The sequence below is a fragment of the Phascolarctos cinereus genome, unplaced genomic scaffold, assembly GCF_003287225.1.
Source record: "Phascolarctos cinereus isolate Bilbo 61053 unplaced genomic scaffold, phaCin_HiC Scaffold_4;HRSCAF=312, whole genome shotgun sequence".
NCBI lineage: Eukaryota > Metazoa > Chordata > Mammalia > Diprotodontia > Phascolarctidae > Phascolarctos > Phascolarctos cinereus.
The window spans coordinates 619,141,730-619,156,932 of NW_027555847.1; the positions used below are offsets into that span (position 1 = coordinate 619,141,730).

Consider the following 15,203-nt stretch of genomic DNA (forward strand, 5'->3'; position numbering starts at 1 on the left):
TGTAGCATCTGAGATGGAATTTAAATTCCTGCCTTCCTGATTCCAAAGTCAGAACTCTAGCCACTATACCACACTGCTAGACACATGCAAAGTACAAAATTCTGGGCACCACCTTTTAGAGAAAAAATTAAAAAGGAGGCGAGTGTCCAGTGTAATTAGGATGATTACAGGGCTTAATGATCGCAGCACATAAGAAGAACGTGGAAGAAGTGGAGATGTTCATCTCGGACCAGCTAAAAATCAGTACAGTTATCTTCATATACCTGAAGGATTTGTGGTCTTGAATAAGGAATTAAGTTTGTTCTACTTGGGCCTGATTAGAAAACTACAAACAGTATATGGAAGTTGTAGAGAGGCAGACTTCAGTTTGGATTGAAATTCTACCTTTCATACTAAGTAGCTAAATGACCTTGGGAAATCCACTTAACCTCTAAGGTCCTTAGAGAACTTTCTAAAATTTAGTGCACTGGATTAGATTTTGCTGTATTGGACTCAAGTTAATTAATTTTTCATTGTTAAAATCATAGTATCATAGACTTAGGACAGCAAGTGACCTTAGACGTCATCTAGTTCAACCTCTTAATTTTATAGATGAGTAACTGAGGCCCAGAGAGGTCATAATCAAATGAGTTCTATCTTGCAGGAAGGTCCTCATGAATGTCACAAACCCGTGAAAAATCTTGCTAATAGCTCTGTTTTGAGAGTAGAAAAAAATAAAATACATTTTCTCCTTTAAGTTATTCTATTGAACTTCTGAAGCAAGTAAAATATGTTTCTGAAAGTGAAGGTATGAATTATTAATAAAGAAATTCCTTCTTCTGGGTACAAATTTAACCAAAACTTTAAACTTATTCATTTCTCTTACTGCCTTAAATGTGGGGTTCTTAACCTATTTTATGCCATGGACTCCTCTGGTAGTCTGGTGATACCTATGGATGCTTTCTCAGAAGACTGTTTTTAAATGCATAAAACACAGGATTACTAAGGAAATCAATTATGCTGAAATACAATTATCAAAATATCGAAAACAAAACAAATTCACAGTTCCCAGGTTAAGAACTCCTGCTTTCAAACAACTTCTAGTCCTTTTAAGGGCAACTCCAACGACTGCTTTTCAACATTCTTTTTTGTCTGCTATTCCTCCTCTTACAGATTTGGCTGGAAGGGACCCTCCAGCAAAATCACTGACAGTTAGCCAACCTCCCACTAGGTCAACGCACAAACAAGTTTCTCATCCTGTCTTCTGGTCAAGTGTCTTTGCTCTCACTTTTCTCAGATGCTCATAGCATCATAGATTTTCCATATAAGCTCCTTTTTTAAGCCATTCAAAGAATTATCTTAGAACCAGACACTCTCCATATTTCCTTGCCACAAAGCTCCTTAAGGCTAAGGACTTTTTCACTTCATTCTTTGTATCTCCAGGACCTTGCACAATGCTTGGCACATAGTAGATACTTAATAAGTGGTTGTTAATTGATTGGTTCATTAAACAATGTATTTCTGAATTATGAGGTGATTTTTAATCTTTATAGGTTACTCTGTCCCCTACATAACTTGAATTGACTGAAAATGGAAACTTTCCATACGCCTGGTTTTTCCTAAGGGAAGCTCTCCTGTAGAATTCTATAAAAATAAAAAAAATTTTAAAACAATGTTAAAAATGATCCAAATGTAATTCTAAGCCCCATTATTATCTCCATTATTATTGTAATTTTACAGATTATTTGATCATCTGAAAGCAATGGTTTGGGACTATAACTTCCCTACGAAAATGGCTAGTGTTCCCTCTTTACACCTTCCTTCAAAGAAAAACAAAGAAAATCCAAATGTATCATTACCTGCACATACCAAATAAATACATGTGCCTCACAATCCATAAGGAAATGTGATTAAGGCTCCCAAAACATTTTTTCCCCACACGTTATATATGTCAATGGCAATTAAGACTCTTTGAGGTATATAATATCAAGCCAAGACTACCCATAAAGCTATAGAGATGAAATCTATAGCTAAGGTTTCCATTAGGAGAAACGGCCTTTAGTGATAGCAAAATTTTTCCATCTGCATAAATTTCACAAATGCTTGGTTGTTAGTACATTGTTTAAATGATGGTAACACATCGAATTCTTTGGAACTTTCAATTTAGCTAAAAAATATATCTATATATATCTGTAAAAGAATCTGCCAAGCCTAAGTAGTTTAAAAACAAACAAACCAACCAACCAAAAAACAGTGAACCAGATAAATTAGTGTCTCCTTGAGAAGTGTTCTTTAGACAGCAAGAGTACTGGGGAGAAACAAAGAAAGTCAGCTATTTAGGGCCCAAGACAAAATGAGGGAAACTTTTAAACATTTTTTTTAAATGGACTTTCTTAGGGCCAACAAATTCTACTCTTTATGACAAGTAGGTGCTTATCTTTTAATAACAGAAGTCACATGAGTTAAAATGAAGGCTCAAAACCTAAATGGATAGTAACCAACAGGCAGCAAAATTTTCAGGTGCACCAGGTCATGGAGTAGGGATGTGTGTGTGTGTGTGTGTGTGTGTACAATTTTCAAATCTTGCCTAGAGGACACAAAACCTTTCAAATGAATTCAAGCATTAAGTTCATATTATATGTCAGGCACTGTGTTAGGTGCTGGAGATACAAAGCAAAAAATAAAAACAACCCGTGATATGAAAGAGAATTTTTTTTTAAACTTTGTATGCACATGCGTGTAGATGCACGTTTGTGTGTGTGTGTGTGTGTGTGTGTGTGTGAGATTTCCATTGTAGGGTTTTAAAACATTTCAAACAAAATCTTGATGTAAATTAATATAAACAAATATTCACTGAGTACTTGGTTGGGTTGGCTACTACTTGGGAATAAGCAATCAATTATAGGATGCTGATTAAAAAGTGACCATGCTTGTTACTCCAGACCTTTATTCTTCAGAAAAAACAAATATTAAGTTATAATAACTTATATTTTATCAGCTCAAATAATAAGTTTTACCTATACTTATAAAATACATTTTCATAAAAACTAAACAACACTAAGTCCTAGTTTATTCATGGTATACTTGAGCCACATTTGTTTTAATCATGCTTCAAAATTATTACCATCAAATTTAACTTTATTTAATTCGATTAAGTACATTCCATTAACTTATACATACGTGTGTACATGTACACATATATGTACATATTTGCAAAAGGTACTTACTGAGTTCACAAAAAGTGAAGTTTTGAAGGTTATATTTAATAACAAGACTATTCAGAACAGTATATAGCTTATGTATGAAACTGAACCAGGATAATTTAATTCAGCCTTGGAAATAATCATGGCCTCAGAGATTAATGACTTGAATTTTATCTCTTATTTGTTTTCCTTTGCTTTTCATATGCTTTTGAAAGATATCCAGAAAAAATTTCCCCACGTTTAAAATATCTAGTTAGCTATGAATGGGGCAAATTGATATCATGGCTAAGTCCCTCAATTCTTGAACTGTAATATAACTCATATACCTATTCCAAAGCAAGTCTGTCAAGGCTAAGGTTTAACATACATGAGCCATCTCCAGATTATACATTCTGGTCTTTCATATAGGATGACACTGTTGACCACCCTCTCCTTCGGGATAATTTATTCTTCTTGAAATTTTGTGACACTACTGTCTCAGTTTACCTCTTATCTCCTTTGTTCCTTCTGTCTCCTTCGCTGAACCATATATATCATGCCCCCTAATTGTGGGAGTTCCTTAAGATTCTACTGTAGGCCTTTTCTCACTCTATTCTCATGCTCTCTCTCTGTCTTTATCTGTTTCACAGAATTTAGCTATCATCTTTACAACTCTGAGATCTATATATCAAGCCTCAATCTCTTTCCTGATCTCCAGTCCTTTACTGCCTATAGTACATTTCAAATTGGATGTACTTGAGACATCTTAGACTCACTGTGCCAAAATGAACTCATTATCCTTCCTCCAAAACCTTTCCCTTCTTCCAAACCTCCCTGTTTCTGTTGATTGCATAACCATTCTTTTTAATCTCCAGTGTGTAATCTTAGTATTATCTCGGATTCCTTATTTCTCCTTCACTCCACATATCTGATCAGTTGCAAGCCTTGCCATTTCTACCTCCATAATATCATAGGTATATGTCCTAACTTCTCCAATCACACAACTACCACTTTAGTTCAAGTCCTTATCACCTAAATTATTCGAACAGCATCCTACTGGTCTTCCTGCCTCAAGAGTCTTACTACTCCAGTCCATCCCAGACACATTGCTGCCAAAGTAATCTTCCTTAAGCATCGACATGAAGATGTGAATCTTTTACTCAATCAAGTCTTGGACCTTCCTATTGCCTCTAGGATAAAATATAATAACTCTTGTTTAGCTTTTAAAGTCCTACACAACCTGGCCCAAACCTACCTTTGCAGTTTTATTGGACATTGAACCCCCCTCTGGCAATATGTGATTCAGTCATGTTGGCCTTCTCTTTCTTTCTCATACACAATACTTCACCTTCTATCTTCTTGCCTTTTACACTGGCCAGTCTACATGCTGAGAATACATTTCTTCTTACCTCTACCTCACAGAATCCTTCTCTTCCTTTAGAAGGCAGCCAAAGCACCACCTTCAGTATGAAACCTTTTCTGATCTTCCCAAATGCTAGTGCTCACACTCCTAAACTACACGGTATTGAACTACTCTGTTTTTTTTTTCACTTTATGTTGTATATATTTTTATATTCTTTTCTTCTCCATTAGACTTTAAGCTCTCTTAAAGGAGGGCTTGTTTCATACTGTTTGTAAAAATACTTTACATGGTATCTCATTTGTATTTGTAGATTCATGGCCTAATGTAGTTCCTAGCATGTAGGAGGCTCTTAATGTCTGCTGACTGATCATAGGATCATAGATTTGGACAGAATTTGAAAGAACTTCAATTCTTTTAGTCCAATCTGTTCATTTTTTTTTTTGAGGCAATGGGGGTTAAGTGACTTGCCCAGGGTCCCACAGCTAGTAAGGGTCAAGTGTCTGAGGCTGGATTTGAACTCAGGTCCTCCTGACTCCAAGGTCAGTGCTCTATCTACTGCGCCACCTAGCTGCCCCTAACCTGTTCATTTTACACATGAGGGAACTGAGGCCCAGGGAAGTTAAACAACTTGTCCCAAATCATACAGGTAGTAAGCATCAGAGGTGGAATTTGAATCCCAGTTCTATGACCTGGGAGTCAATACTCTTACTTCAGTTATACTGTTTCTCATCATAGTCGTTCTTTAGCTAATTTTTTTAGACAGCTTCGTTTCCTACCTGGCTGCTCACGTGGATTTCACTACTGTTTCCAGAAACTCATCTTTTTGAAAGATCAAATCAACTCTGAAACTCATGCCTTCTTAGTACCCAGGTCACCTGAGTACTGGGGACTCTCTGATTGGAGAGAGTGGAGGGTGACATCAGAAAGCTCCTCCTAGACCTTCTACTTAAGGAGGGGCACAGGGTAGACACCTTATCCCTTCTCACCTGGCTGTAGGGCTTCATCATGCTTCCACATGGGTACCCTTACTTCCCTCCCTCCCCTTTACAAGCTTCTTTTCACGTGTTGTCTTCCCTCACTACATTGTGAGCTCTTTGAAAGTAGGGACTATATTTTGTCTTTCTTTGTATCCCTAGTTAGCACAGTGCCTGGCATATAGTAGGTGCTTAATAAAAAGTTACTGACTGATTGGCTTCAAGCTAAGGATCTAATTTAGGGATGGTTCTAATTCCCTAAAATCTGTCCCACTAAAGTAGACCTTGAAAAACTCATTTGGACCATGAGACAAGATTGGCAAAAAATGACTTCCTAATGTACCCCCCCCCCAATAAATTTTTATTTACATCTTCTGCTTTTATATCAGGGGTATACTGGTACATGTTTGACAATAATACCTAAACTAGATCCTTAGCTCGAAGCCCTGAAGCATTTATGTTCTAATGGCATAGCCTAAAAAATTTCAGGGTCATATCCACCTCATTTCTGTGGGGACTTTTAAAATCTATACCAAGGGTCCACAAACTATGGCCCTCATAAGCTGGCAACCTAAGAATTATTTTTTACATTTTTAAATACTATAAAGCTTTATTTTAAAATGTAAAAAAACATTCTCAGCTTTATGGCCCAAAAGAGGCATCAGCAGGTCAGCCAGCTGCAGTTTGCTGATCCCCAGGCTACGCAATTAGCATGCTTGCTGTGACAGACCTACTAAACATGCAATACTAAATGCTTGCTTCAAATGGGAATATTAAAAGGAATTTTCTTTTAGACAGGCCTCTACTAGAACTACTCTTTCTAGCATTTCTGTTGACCTCCTTACCACTAGAACCACCAGTCTTTTTCCAGTTTTCATCTTCCACAGAAATGAGGACACTGCATTAGGCCAGGTGAACCCTGACATTTTTTAGGCCATGCCAGTAGAGCCTAAGTGCTTCAGGGCTTCAAGCTAAGGATGTAGTTTAGGGATGATTCTAATTTCCTAAAATGTGTCCCACTGAATTAGACCTAGAGATCTCCGGCAAGTTGTACCAATGTGTATTTGAGCTGAACTGTGAAGTGATTTAGTCACTCTAGTAACAGTGATGATGGTAGAATGAATTTCAGACCCACAGACAGACAGCTTGTGCAAAGGCATGGAAACTGGAGATGGGATGTTTTATATGAGATTATACAAAAAAACCCCATTTTACATTCAACTATCAAAATGAAGCAGGAAGAGAATCAGGAAGGAAATAAACACATATGCAGAGGGAGGAAATGTATAAAATGAAACAATAATAATAGGATTACTACATTCATACGAACTCCATGGTTTACAAATAGCATTGCCTCCAGAGTCAAAGGATCTTGGTTTAAATCTTGCCTCTGTCACTTACTATCTGTGTGACTTTAGGCAAGATACAACTATTCTGGGCCTCATCTCCAGAATTGCCTCGAAGGTCCTTTCCAGTTCAAGATCTATGATTCTAAATGATTTTCCTTATAATAACAGTATGAGGAATGTATTGCTGCTACGATTATTCCCATTTAAAAAATGAAAACACTAAGGTTTAAAGAGTTGAAGTGACTTGTCTAAACAACTAGCAGGTCTCCAAGCTGGGACTAAAACTGGTGTCTCTGACAACACGTGCAGTATTCTTTCCACTGCACAATGCTCTCCACTAATGTAGTCAAAGAATCAACAGGTCCTGCTCATTCTTCAAGACCAAGTGCTCAAAGTTAGGACTGAGATGCAAAGAAGCTTTCATAACTTGGATGTTCTAAGGATGTCTTCAATTTACAAGAGAGGGCATTCAAACAGCTGTTTTTAAACCAATACTAAGAGCTACAGAAATGAAAGCAAAAGTTACGTATACAATCATTTAAATCATTTGCATAATGTCAAAAGGGTTGTTTGTCCAGAAACAGTGATAATCCAGAAAAAAAAAGAGAACTAGTAAAATGTTTTCCAGATAACCAATCTCCCTTGGAAAATATGCTGCATTAGAATACTAGGGTGCGGAAAAGTGATTGTGTGTTTTACTTTATTAATCACACAAAAAAGAATAGAAAAACAGGAACAACTTTTTGTTTTGAAGAAACTGTCTTAAATGTCTTGATTTTGGTTTTTTTGTTGTTGTTAGTTAAAAGTAATATATTTACTGCCATTATCATGCATCTACTTTGGACACAGCAGTGTAATAATAACAGCTAATATTTTATGAGTCCTTTAAGGTTTATAAAATACTAGGCATACTAGGTATTAGGAATACAAAGAAGTACCCTCACAAATGAACTGGCAAGGCAAGATACATACATAATATGATAAATAGCTTACTTTACTCTGAATTAATTGTCAAAACTGTCTGATAAAATTACAATTATGAAAAAAGTATATGTCTTATTGATCAATCATAACCATTTGAATGGCAAGATTATTAACTGTAGAGCTTACATATGAAAAAAATGATAAAAATACAATATCCTTTACAATGACCTGCAACAGAAGGACCAATAGCCTTGTCAGTCTAAGGGTTAAAACTTGGGGTGAAAGACATTTGTTCTGCTGACTAACATTTTCTACGTGCTTGCTATGAACAGATAATATTATAGGTATTGTGGAGAGAACAGAAATAAATAAAATTTATTACTTTAATCATAAGGTTTTAATAAAATTCCTTGGCCTTCAGGGAATTATTACTTAATTGAAGTTTATAGAACAAACTAAATTCAGATTAAAAAGAAATAAAATAACAGTAATTGACACTTACGGAACCCATAATATTGGAAAAGCATCAATTTCTTCTTGGGTATATTCATCTAGCCTTCTAGGGATTTTTCGTGGCTGAGGAAGCTCTTCTACTATATTCTTAAGTATGTCTTCTGGAATCTCCTACAATTGAAATGAATTTTTTTTCATTTTAAGTAATCAAAAAATTCTTAAAATCTTTTATTATTAAAAAAAAAGAATCCTGTGAAATTATGGAGGAAGATATGGGAGGACACTCTCCCCTGCCTTCATCATCCTGTCCCATATAAAGGTGAGGATGGCTGGTGGTGATCCAGGGATGTAGAACTTTGCATATAATGACATTTTTTAATATACTGGACAGTTTTTGTGAAATTTTTTTCTCTTTTCTTTAAAAAAAAATCTTTACTGTAGAGGATGAGTATCTGGGAAGGGGAAGGGGGAAGAGAAGGAAGATGGATGAGGAAGTCTAGGAGACGGAAAAAACAAAGCAATCGATAAAAATTTCTAAAAGCAAGTAAAATAAATTTATGTAATAATATGGAAAACGCTTCCTAATTATTATGTGGAGTAAAATCTAACAAATTATGAATTCAATTCAAACCAAAACCTAACAAATACTTTTCATTTCCAAAGTACTGCATTATGTTATATAGGTTAAACAGAAAGGTACTCTGAAACCCTGTCATAGATAACCTGGTCCTATCCTTATAATTCAAAGAAAAAAACAAAAGAACACTTAACCGATATGTAATTAGTTCACTAAAATAGCTAAACTCTCTTGATAACAAGTACTTCAAAAGTGCCTATTATACAGAAGGGATATACAAGGAATAGTGAAAAGTAAGATTTGGGTTGGGCTACATTATACAAAGTCTTAAAAACCAGGAAGAAGAGCTCACAGACTTGATGTGGTGGGAAGGAAGGAGTCACCCTAAGTTTTGGAGAAAGAAATGACATGAATGTCCTATCAGATTACTATGCCATTGACAGCCATATGCAAAATGAATTGAAAAGAACAGAGATTAGAGGTAAGGAGAAACTGTTAGGAAGATACTACTAGACAGCTTCAGTAGTACATGCTTATAATCCCAGATAGGGGGAAGGCTGAGGCTGGTGTATCTCTTGAGCTCCAGAGTTCTGAGCTGCAGTGGGCTAAGCCAATTGGTTGTCCACATTAATCTGGAATCAATATGGTGAGTTCTAGGAGCAGGAGGATGGGCAGCACCAGGTTGCCTAAGGAGGGGAGAACTAGCCCAGGTTGGAAATGGAGTAAATCAAAGCTCCCATACTGATCAGTAGTGGTACTGGTTCCATAAACAGCCCATGCACTTCCAGCCTCAATGAGAGAGGTGGGGAAGGAAATAATGAAGGAAGGAAAGAAGGAGGAAAGGACAGAAGGAAGAAGAGATAAGAGGAAAGAAGAGAAAGGTGACATAATAAACTATGTAAGAAGTGAAGATCTGTCTATAAGGAAGAAAATCTAACAATCAGAGCTATCAAACATTGGAATGGGCTGCCTTTTCACCAAATTCATCTTCGCTGGAGGTCTTAAGTAAAGTCTGGATGATCACTTATTAAGTACATTGTAGAGAGGGTTTCTGTTCAGGTAGCAGCTAAATTAGGTGACCTATGAGATTTCTTTCAATTCTAAGATTACATAATTCAGCAAACAGAAATGGACAAATGGTATTCTGATTTTCCAAAAAGTAGGTAGATAGCCTATTATCAGCCAGTAAATTTAGTTTCAATTCCTGGCAAAATGCTATAAAATATATATTTTTAAAATATCACACAATTTGTGAGCATTTAGAATGCAAACATTAATCATTCTGAATCACTGTAGCTTCATCAACAAGTCATGTAAACAAACTTTCTTTTTTTTTTTTTTTTTTAGGCAGTTGGGGTTAAGTGTCATAGCTAGAAAGTGTCAATGTCAAGTGTCTGAGGCCGCATTTGAATTCAGGTCCTCCCAACTTCAGGGCTGGTGCTCTATCCACTGCGCCACCTAGCTGCCCCTAAACTAACCATATTTCTACTGTGCAGTTGGATTGTACAATAAACTTGCTGTACTATAAAGTCTGGATATATGACAATTATATAACTTGATCTTAAGTAAATATGCCACAAATAATTAGTTATCAATGATACTTGTTCTGGAGGAAAGATTTGGAAACTCGGATCTCTTAAAGGAGCTTTAAAAAACATCTTTCAGATAATTGTTAAGACAGGCATGAGAAGAACAAAGAGCTCTCAAAATCTAAGCTAGCAATAACCATATGGAAAACGCTCCAAATCACTAATAGAGAAGTGCAAATTAAAGGAACTCTAAGGTTCTACCTCACCCTGATCAGACTAAGATGACAAAAGAGGAAAATGACAGGTTGGAGGGGCTACAGGAAAACAGGCACATTAGTGCATGGTTGGTAGAGCTGGGAATTGGTACAGTCATCCTAAAAAGCAATTTGGAATTATTCAAAAAAACTTACTAAACTGATTGTACTTTTTAAGCCAATTATGCCACTACTCCGCCTTTGTCCCAAAAAGATCAAAGGGCCCATGTGTACAAAAATATTTATAGCAGCTTTTTTCGTAGTAGCAAAAAACTGGAAACCAAAGGGGTTCCCATCTACTGGGGTACAGCTAAACAAAGTGTGGTATATGAATGTAATTGAATATTATTGTTCCATAAAATATGTGAAAATGGACAGTGTCAGAGGAAACTGGGAAGACTTCTCTAATTTGATAGAGTGAAGTGAGCAGAAGTAGAACAATTTACACAAAATGAGAACTTTAATTTAGAAAAGTAACTTTAAAAGACAAGGAACTATGATTAACAAAGGATAAATCATGAGTCCAGAGGACAGAAGACAAATAATTCCACTCACCAGCCAGAGAGGAGATGGACATAAAATCCAGAATGAGACATGCAAATTTGGACATATCTAATATGAGGATTTGTTTTGATAGACTAGGCTTACTTTTGGTTGTTTCTTTTAAATTGTTTGGGCAGAGGCAACGGGAGAGAGAGATAAAGAATACTTGTAAAAATAAAATTTTTTCAAAAGGCAGGTATAAAATGTACATTGCCTAAAGTCTTGTGTTGAAATAGTAGAGGAAACTGCCAATAGATTAAATCTTTGAGAAATGGGGCATGAGTACTGATTATAAAGCCAGGAATGGTAGTGCATACTTAAAATCCTTGTTTCTGGGGAAGCTAAGGCTGATGGATCACTTGAATTCAGGAATTCTAAACTGCCAAGAGTTAAAGATAAATGAGGGTCTTCACTAAGTTTGGCAAGAATATGGAAAGCCCCAGGCAATGGAGTAGTGGGAGGAGGAAAGGGAGATCAGGATTCCTAAGGAGGAGTGGTTTGGCTTAGTGTAGGGAAACAGAACAGGCTAAAAGCTTCTATGTGGATCAGCAGTGCGATTGGATCTATGAGTGGCTGATTATTTTGTGGCAGTCCTTTGGTATAAGGGAGTCCCTCTATTGACCTTTGCTTTCTACGACTAGGCCTACAGTGCCATACTCCCCCTGCAGGTGTGGCTGTCAATAGGTTAAGTCCTTGTCCGGGTACCCAGTTTATGTCTAAGGAAAGGTCTGTAGCCTAGCCAAAAACGCTGGGAAAAACAACCCCTTGATGAACTCAGATGCTGAGAACAGTATGTAAAACAACGGGAAGCAGTTCAATGCAACACTTTATTTGCAAGCAATGGGGAAGAGAGAGAAAGGGAAAGAGGAAAAAGGGACCCAACTCAGGCATGCACACTAACATAGAATAAAACTCACGTAAGAGTAGTGTTTTGTTAGAGAGCAAAGGGACATAGTTCCAATCAGGAGGAAGGTGTGCTATATCTGGAGGGGAGGGTGTGCTACATCGTGCCCTTCTGAAATTGGAGTTCTTATACTTTGATTTTGGAGATGACTAGCTTGCAGGTCAGGCCAAAATATTATTTGAGGGGCAGCTAGGTGGCACAGTGGATAGAGCTTCTGTTTTGGAGTCAGGAGGACCAGAGTTCAAATCTGCCTCAGATACTTGACACTTACTAGCTGTGTGACCCTGGGCAAGTCACTTAACCCCCATTTGCCTCACCAAACCAAACCAAACAAAACAGAACATTATTTTGGGGATTTGTTATTAGGGAGAAAAACAGAGTGGTGATAGACAAAATATTATTTGGGGGACACAGTTGTACTACCTTTGAAAAATTTTGCTGTCAGTATTCTTCTCTGAGTACATTTTGTAAGCTTTTAGCCTCCCTCAAGGTGAGACTATCATGGTGGTCTCAAGACCATCAGGCCTAATCTTATAACACTGCTGTCCTTCTAACCACAGCCAGATAGGGAGAATTATATAATTCTTTTATAATTATATAATTCTTTTTCTAAAAAAAAAATTCTTACTCTACTAATATACTCACATCACTTCAGATGCTTTTAATTTGATCAATTTTGCTAATTCTTTTCCTAATGTTGAATCATCCTTGCCAACACTTAATTTGACCTAGTTATAGTGAATAATTTTCTGGATATACTGATGGAGTCCTTTTGCTAAGAATTTTATTTAAAATTTTTGAATCAATATTAGTGAATGAATCCAAACACAAGAGAGGCATATGAAATGCTCCTACCAAAAAAAAAAATCACCTGAGTGGGTTATTTGCTTTGCAAACAACTTAGACAACAGAAAGCCAATAAGGTAAACAAATTCAGCAACCAAAAAAGGCACAAATTTTACCACAAAATTTACTCCAGAAAAAAGGGGGGGAGGGGAACCTAAAATAGAAAGGCATCTTTGAAGTTAAAAAGAACACCACCACAATGGAGGGACCATTAAAAGTGTTTTTTCTAAAAGTATACAAGTAGACAAGAATAAAAGTGAATTTAATAGAGGAAGTGATTGAGGAAGAATAGCCTCTGAAACATCAAGGACTAAACTTCACAACACTCCACCTACAGGCGCACCAAAGTTTTTTGTATGACTAAACTGCAGATTAGAAGAACATATTAAAGGAGAGAGGGGAGGAAAGAAGGTATACGGAAATGTGTGATGTAACCTAACTAAGGCAATGGTAAAAACAACGAAGGGAAAATAACTTCTATGGTCTGTCAGAAGAAGGGGGTATAGGACAATATGTTGTGGCAAAGGGAGGAATTTAAACAATGACTAAAAAAGGAGGAAATCTTGATTCAGGGGTGGGTGTGGATCCCACTGAAGAATACTGCCATGGAGGAAGAAGAGGGAGATGATTCTGATGCAGGAGTTGGGAACCTTACATGGTACTTAAAAGTGACCACTCCCCAGAGCTCCTGAAGGCAATCTGACATCAAAAAGGGTGGGAGGTGTGTGGACCAAGAGAGGTGATTCATGGTAAAAGAAAAAAAATGATCATGGAAAAGACTGGATAGTAATGAACTGTATAATCAGAAGCACAGGAAAATCTCTACTATAGGGCAATAGTTTTATGCTATCTGCTGCAGGAATTGATACTTCTAAGGCACAACAGAAGAAAAAAGGTTAAAAAAAAGGAGTAGAAGAAGGGTCAAGAATTATAAGGCATAGAAAATGTTTAGAAGAGGAAACTTAAATTAGGTACCTTACAAACTTTAACTCCATGCAGAACGAAGAAACTAAAAATGAATAAATAAGTAAGAGGACCAGGAATCAAGAATAAAGGTCTTGGATAGAAAGGTTAAGAGAATTAATGAAGAGAATGAGGGAAATAAATCCTTTTTAGAAAAAAGCACAGAAAACAAAAAAAACCCCTAACAAACGTGAAACTGAAGGTAAAGAAAAGAAGGGGGATTTTACTTAACTAGTTAACTGATTTTAAAAAAGGAAGAATTGAATAAATAAAAGGAGGGGAAAAAGGGGGATTAATAAGAGAAACTCCAAAACTTGGGAAAGGGGTGATAAACAAGAAATGCTTTTAGGGTGAGGGAAAGAGGACCCGCTGGAATAGTTACCTTAAAGTAGAATAGGTAAAAATAACTGAAGAGACAAAGTCCTGACTTTATAGAAGGAGAGGAACAACAACAACAAAAAAAGCCTAAATCAGAAAAAAAATTCCTAACCATAAAACAACCCAATAGTAGAGACAGAGGAAAATATAAACCTAATTCTCATGAGTTTAAATGTGAATGGATTAAACAATCCAAAAAATATGAACATGAATGATAAAGATAACAAAATTCAACAATCTGTTGCTTACAAAAAAATACCTAAAAAGCAAAGACACATACAAGATAAAAATGAGGGGCTAAAACAAAATTTACTATGCATCAGATGAATCCAAAAAAGCATAAGTTGCAATCATGCTATCAGATGAAGCAAAAACAAAGACTCACTATGTAAAAAATATAAATAAGGAAATTATATTACACTAAAATGAACCAGATGACAAATCAATATCAATGTTAAACTTATATATGAACCCATTTTTAAACAACTGGTAAGCTGATTTAAAAGATTATTAAAAGCATGTGTATGGATTTACATGACTGAGAAAGACTTCAATAAAAATATGATTAATATAGAGAAAACAAATGATCATTAAGAACAGCTATTAAGACTTACATCATCTGGAAAAAGATGTAGCCTTTGCATCATGGTTCTTCTGTGGAGGTTCTTTGGTAACATTCCATAAACAGCTAGTTTTACAATCTGAAAAACAAAACGAAACAAACACAAAGATAGAGCACAATGTGGTTAAATAAGCAGAATATGGTTTGAGACTTAGAGACAAAGCAGGAGTGGTAAATGATGTGACTTATTCATGTGAGAATGACAGAAAAGAGAGAGAACAGGTAGAACAGACTCACATAAAGTGAAGAGGAAACATTAAAAATGTGGTTGGGGGTATTTGTGGTATTACTGTTCATGCTGAGCTTATTTTATTTTGAAATGTCTGGGAAAAGGAGGGAAAAACACTAAGGAAAGATTTAAAA

At 36.1% G+C, this 15,203-nt stretch overlaps 1 protein-coding gene across 2 annotated transcripts in view; it reads right to left on the minus strand.

The window, feature by feature from the left end:
• MRPL13 (mitochondrial ribosomal protein L13) overlaps positions 1 to 15,203 on the minus strand; it is a 47,568-nt gene that overhangs the window by 9,366 nt on the left and 22,999 nt on the right. For both annotated transcript variants that reach the window (XM_020964978.2, XM_020964977.2), the window contains exons 5-6: positions 14,833 to 14,919; positions 8,274 to 8,395 (exon numbers count right to left, since the gene is read on the minus strand). In XM_020964978.2, coding sequence (XP_020820637.1) covers positions 8,274 to 8,395; positions 14,833 to 14,919 — 209 coding nt within the window. The remainder of the gene's footprint in view (positions 1 to 8,273; positions 8,396 to 14,832; positions 14,920 to 15,203) is intronic.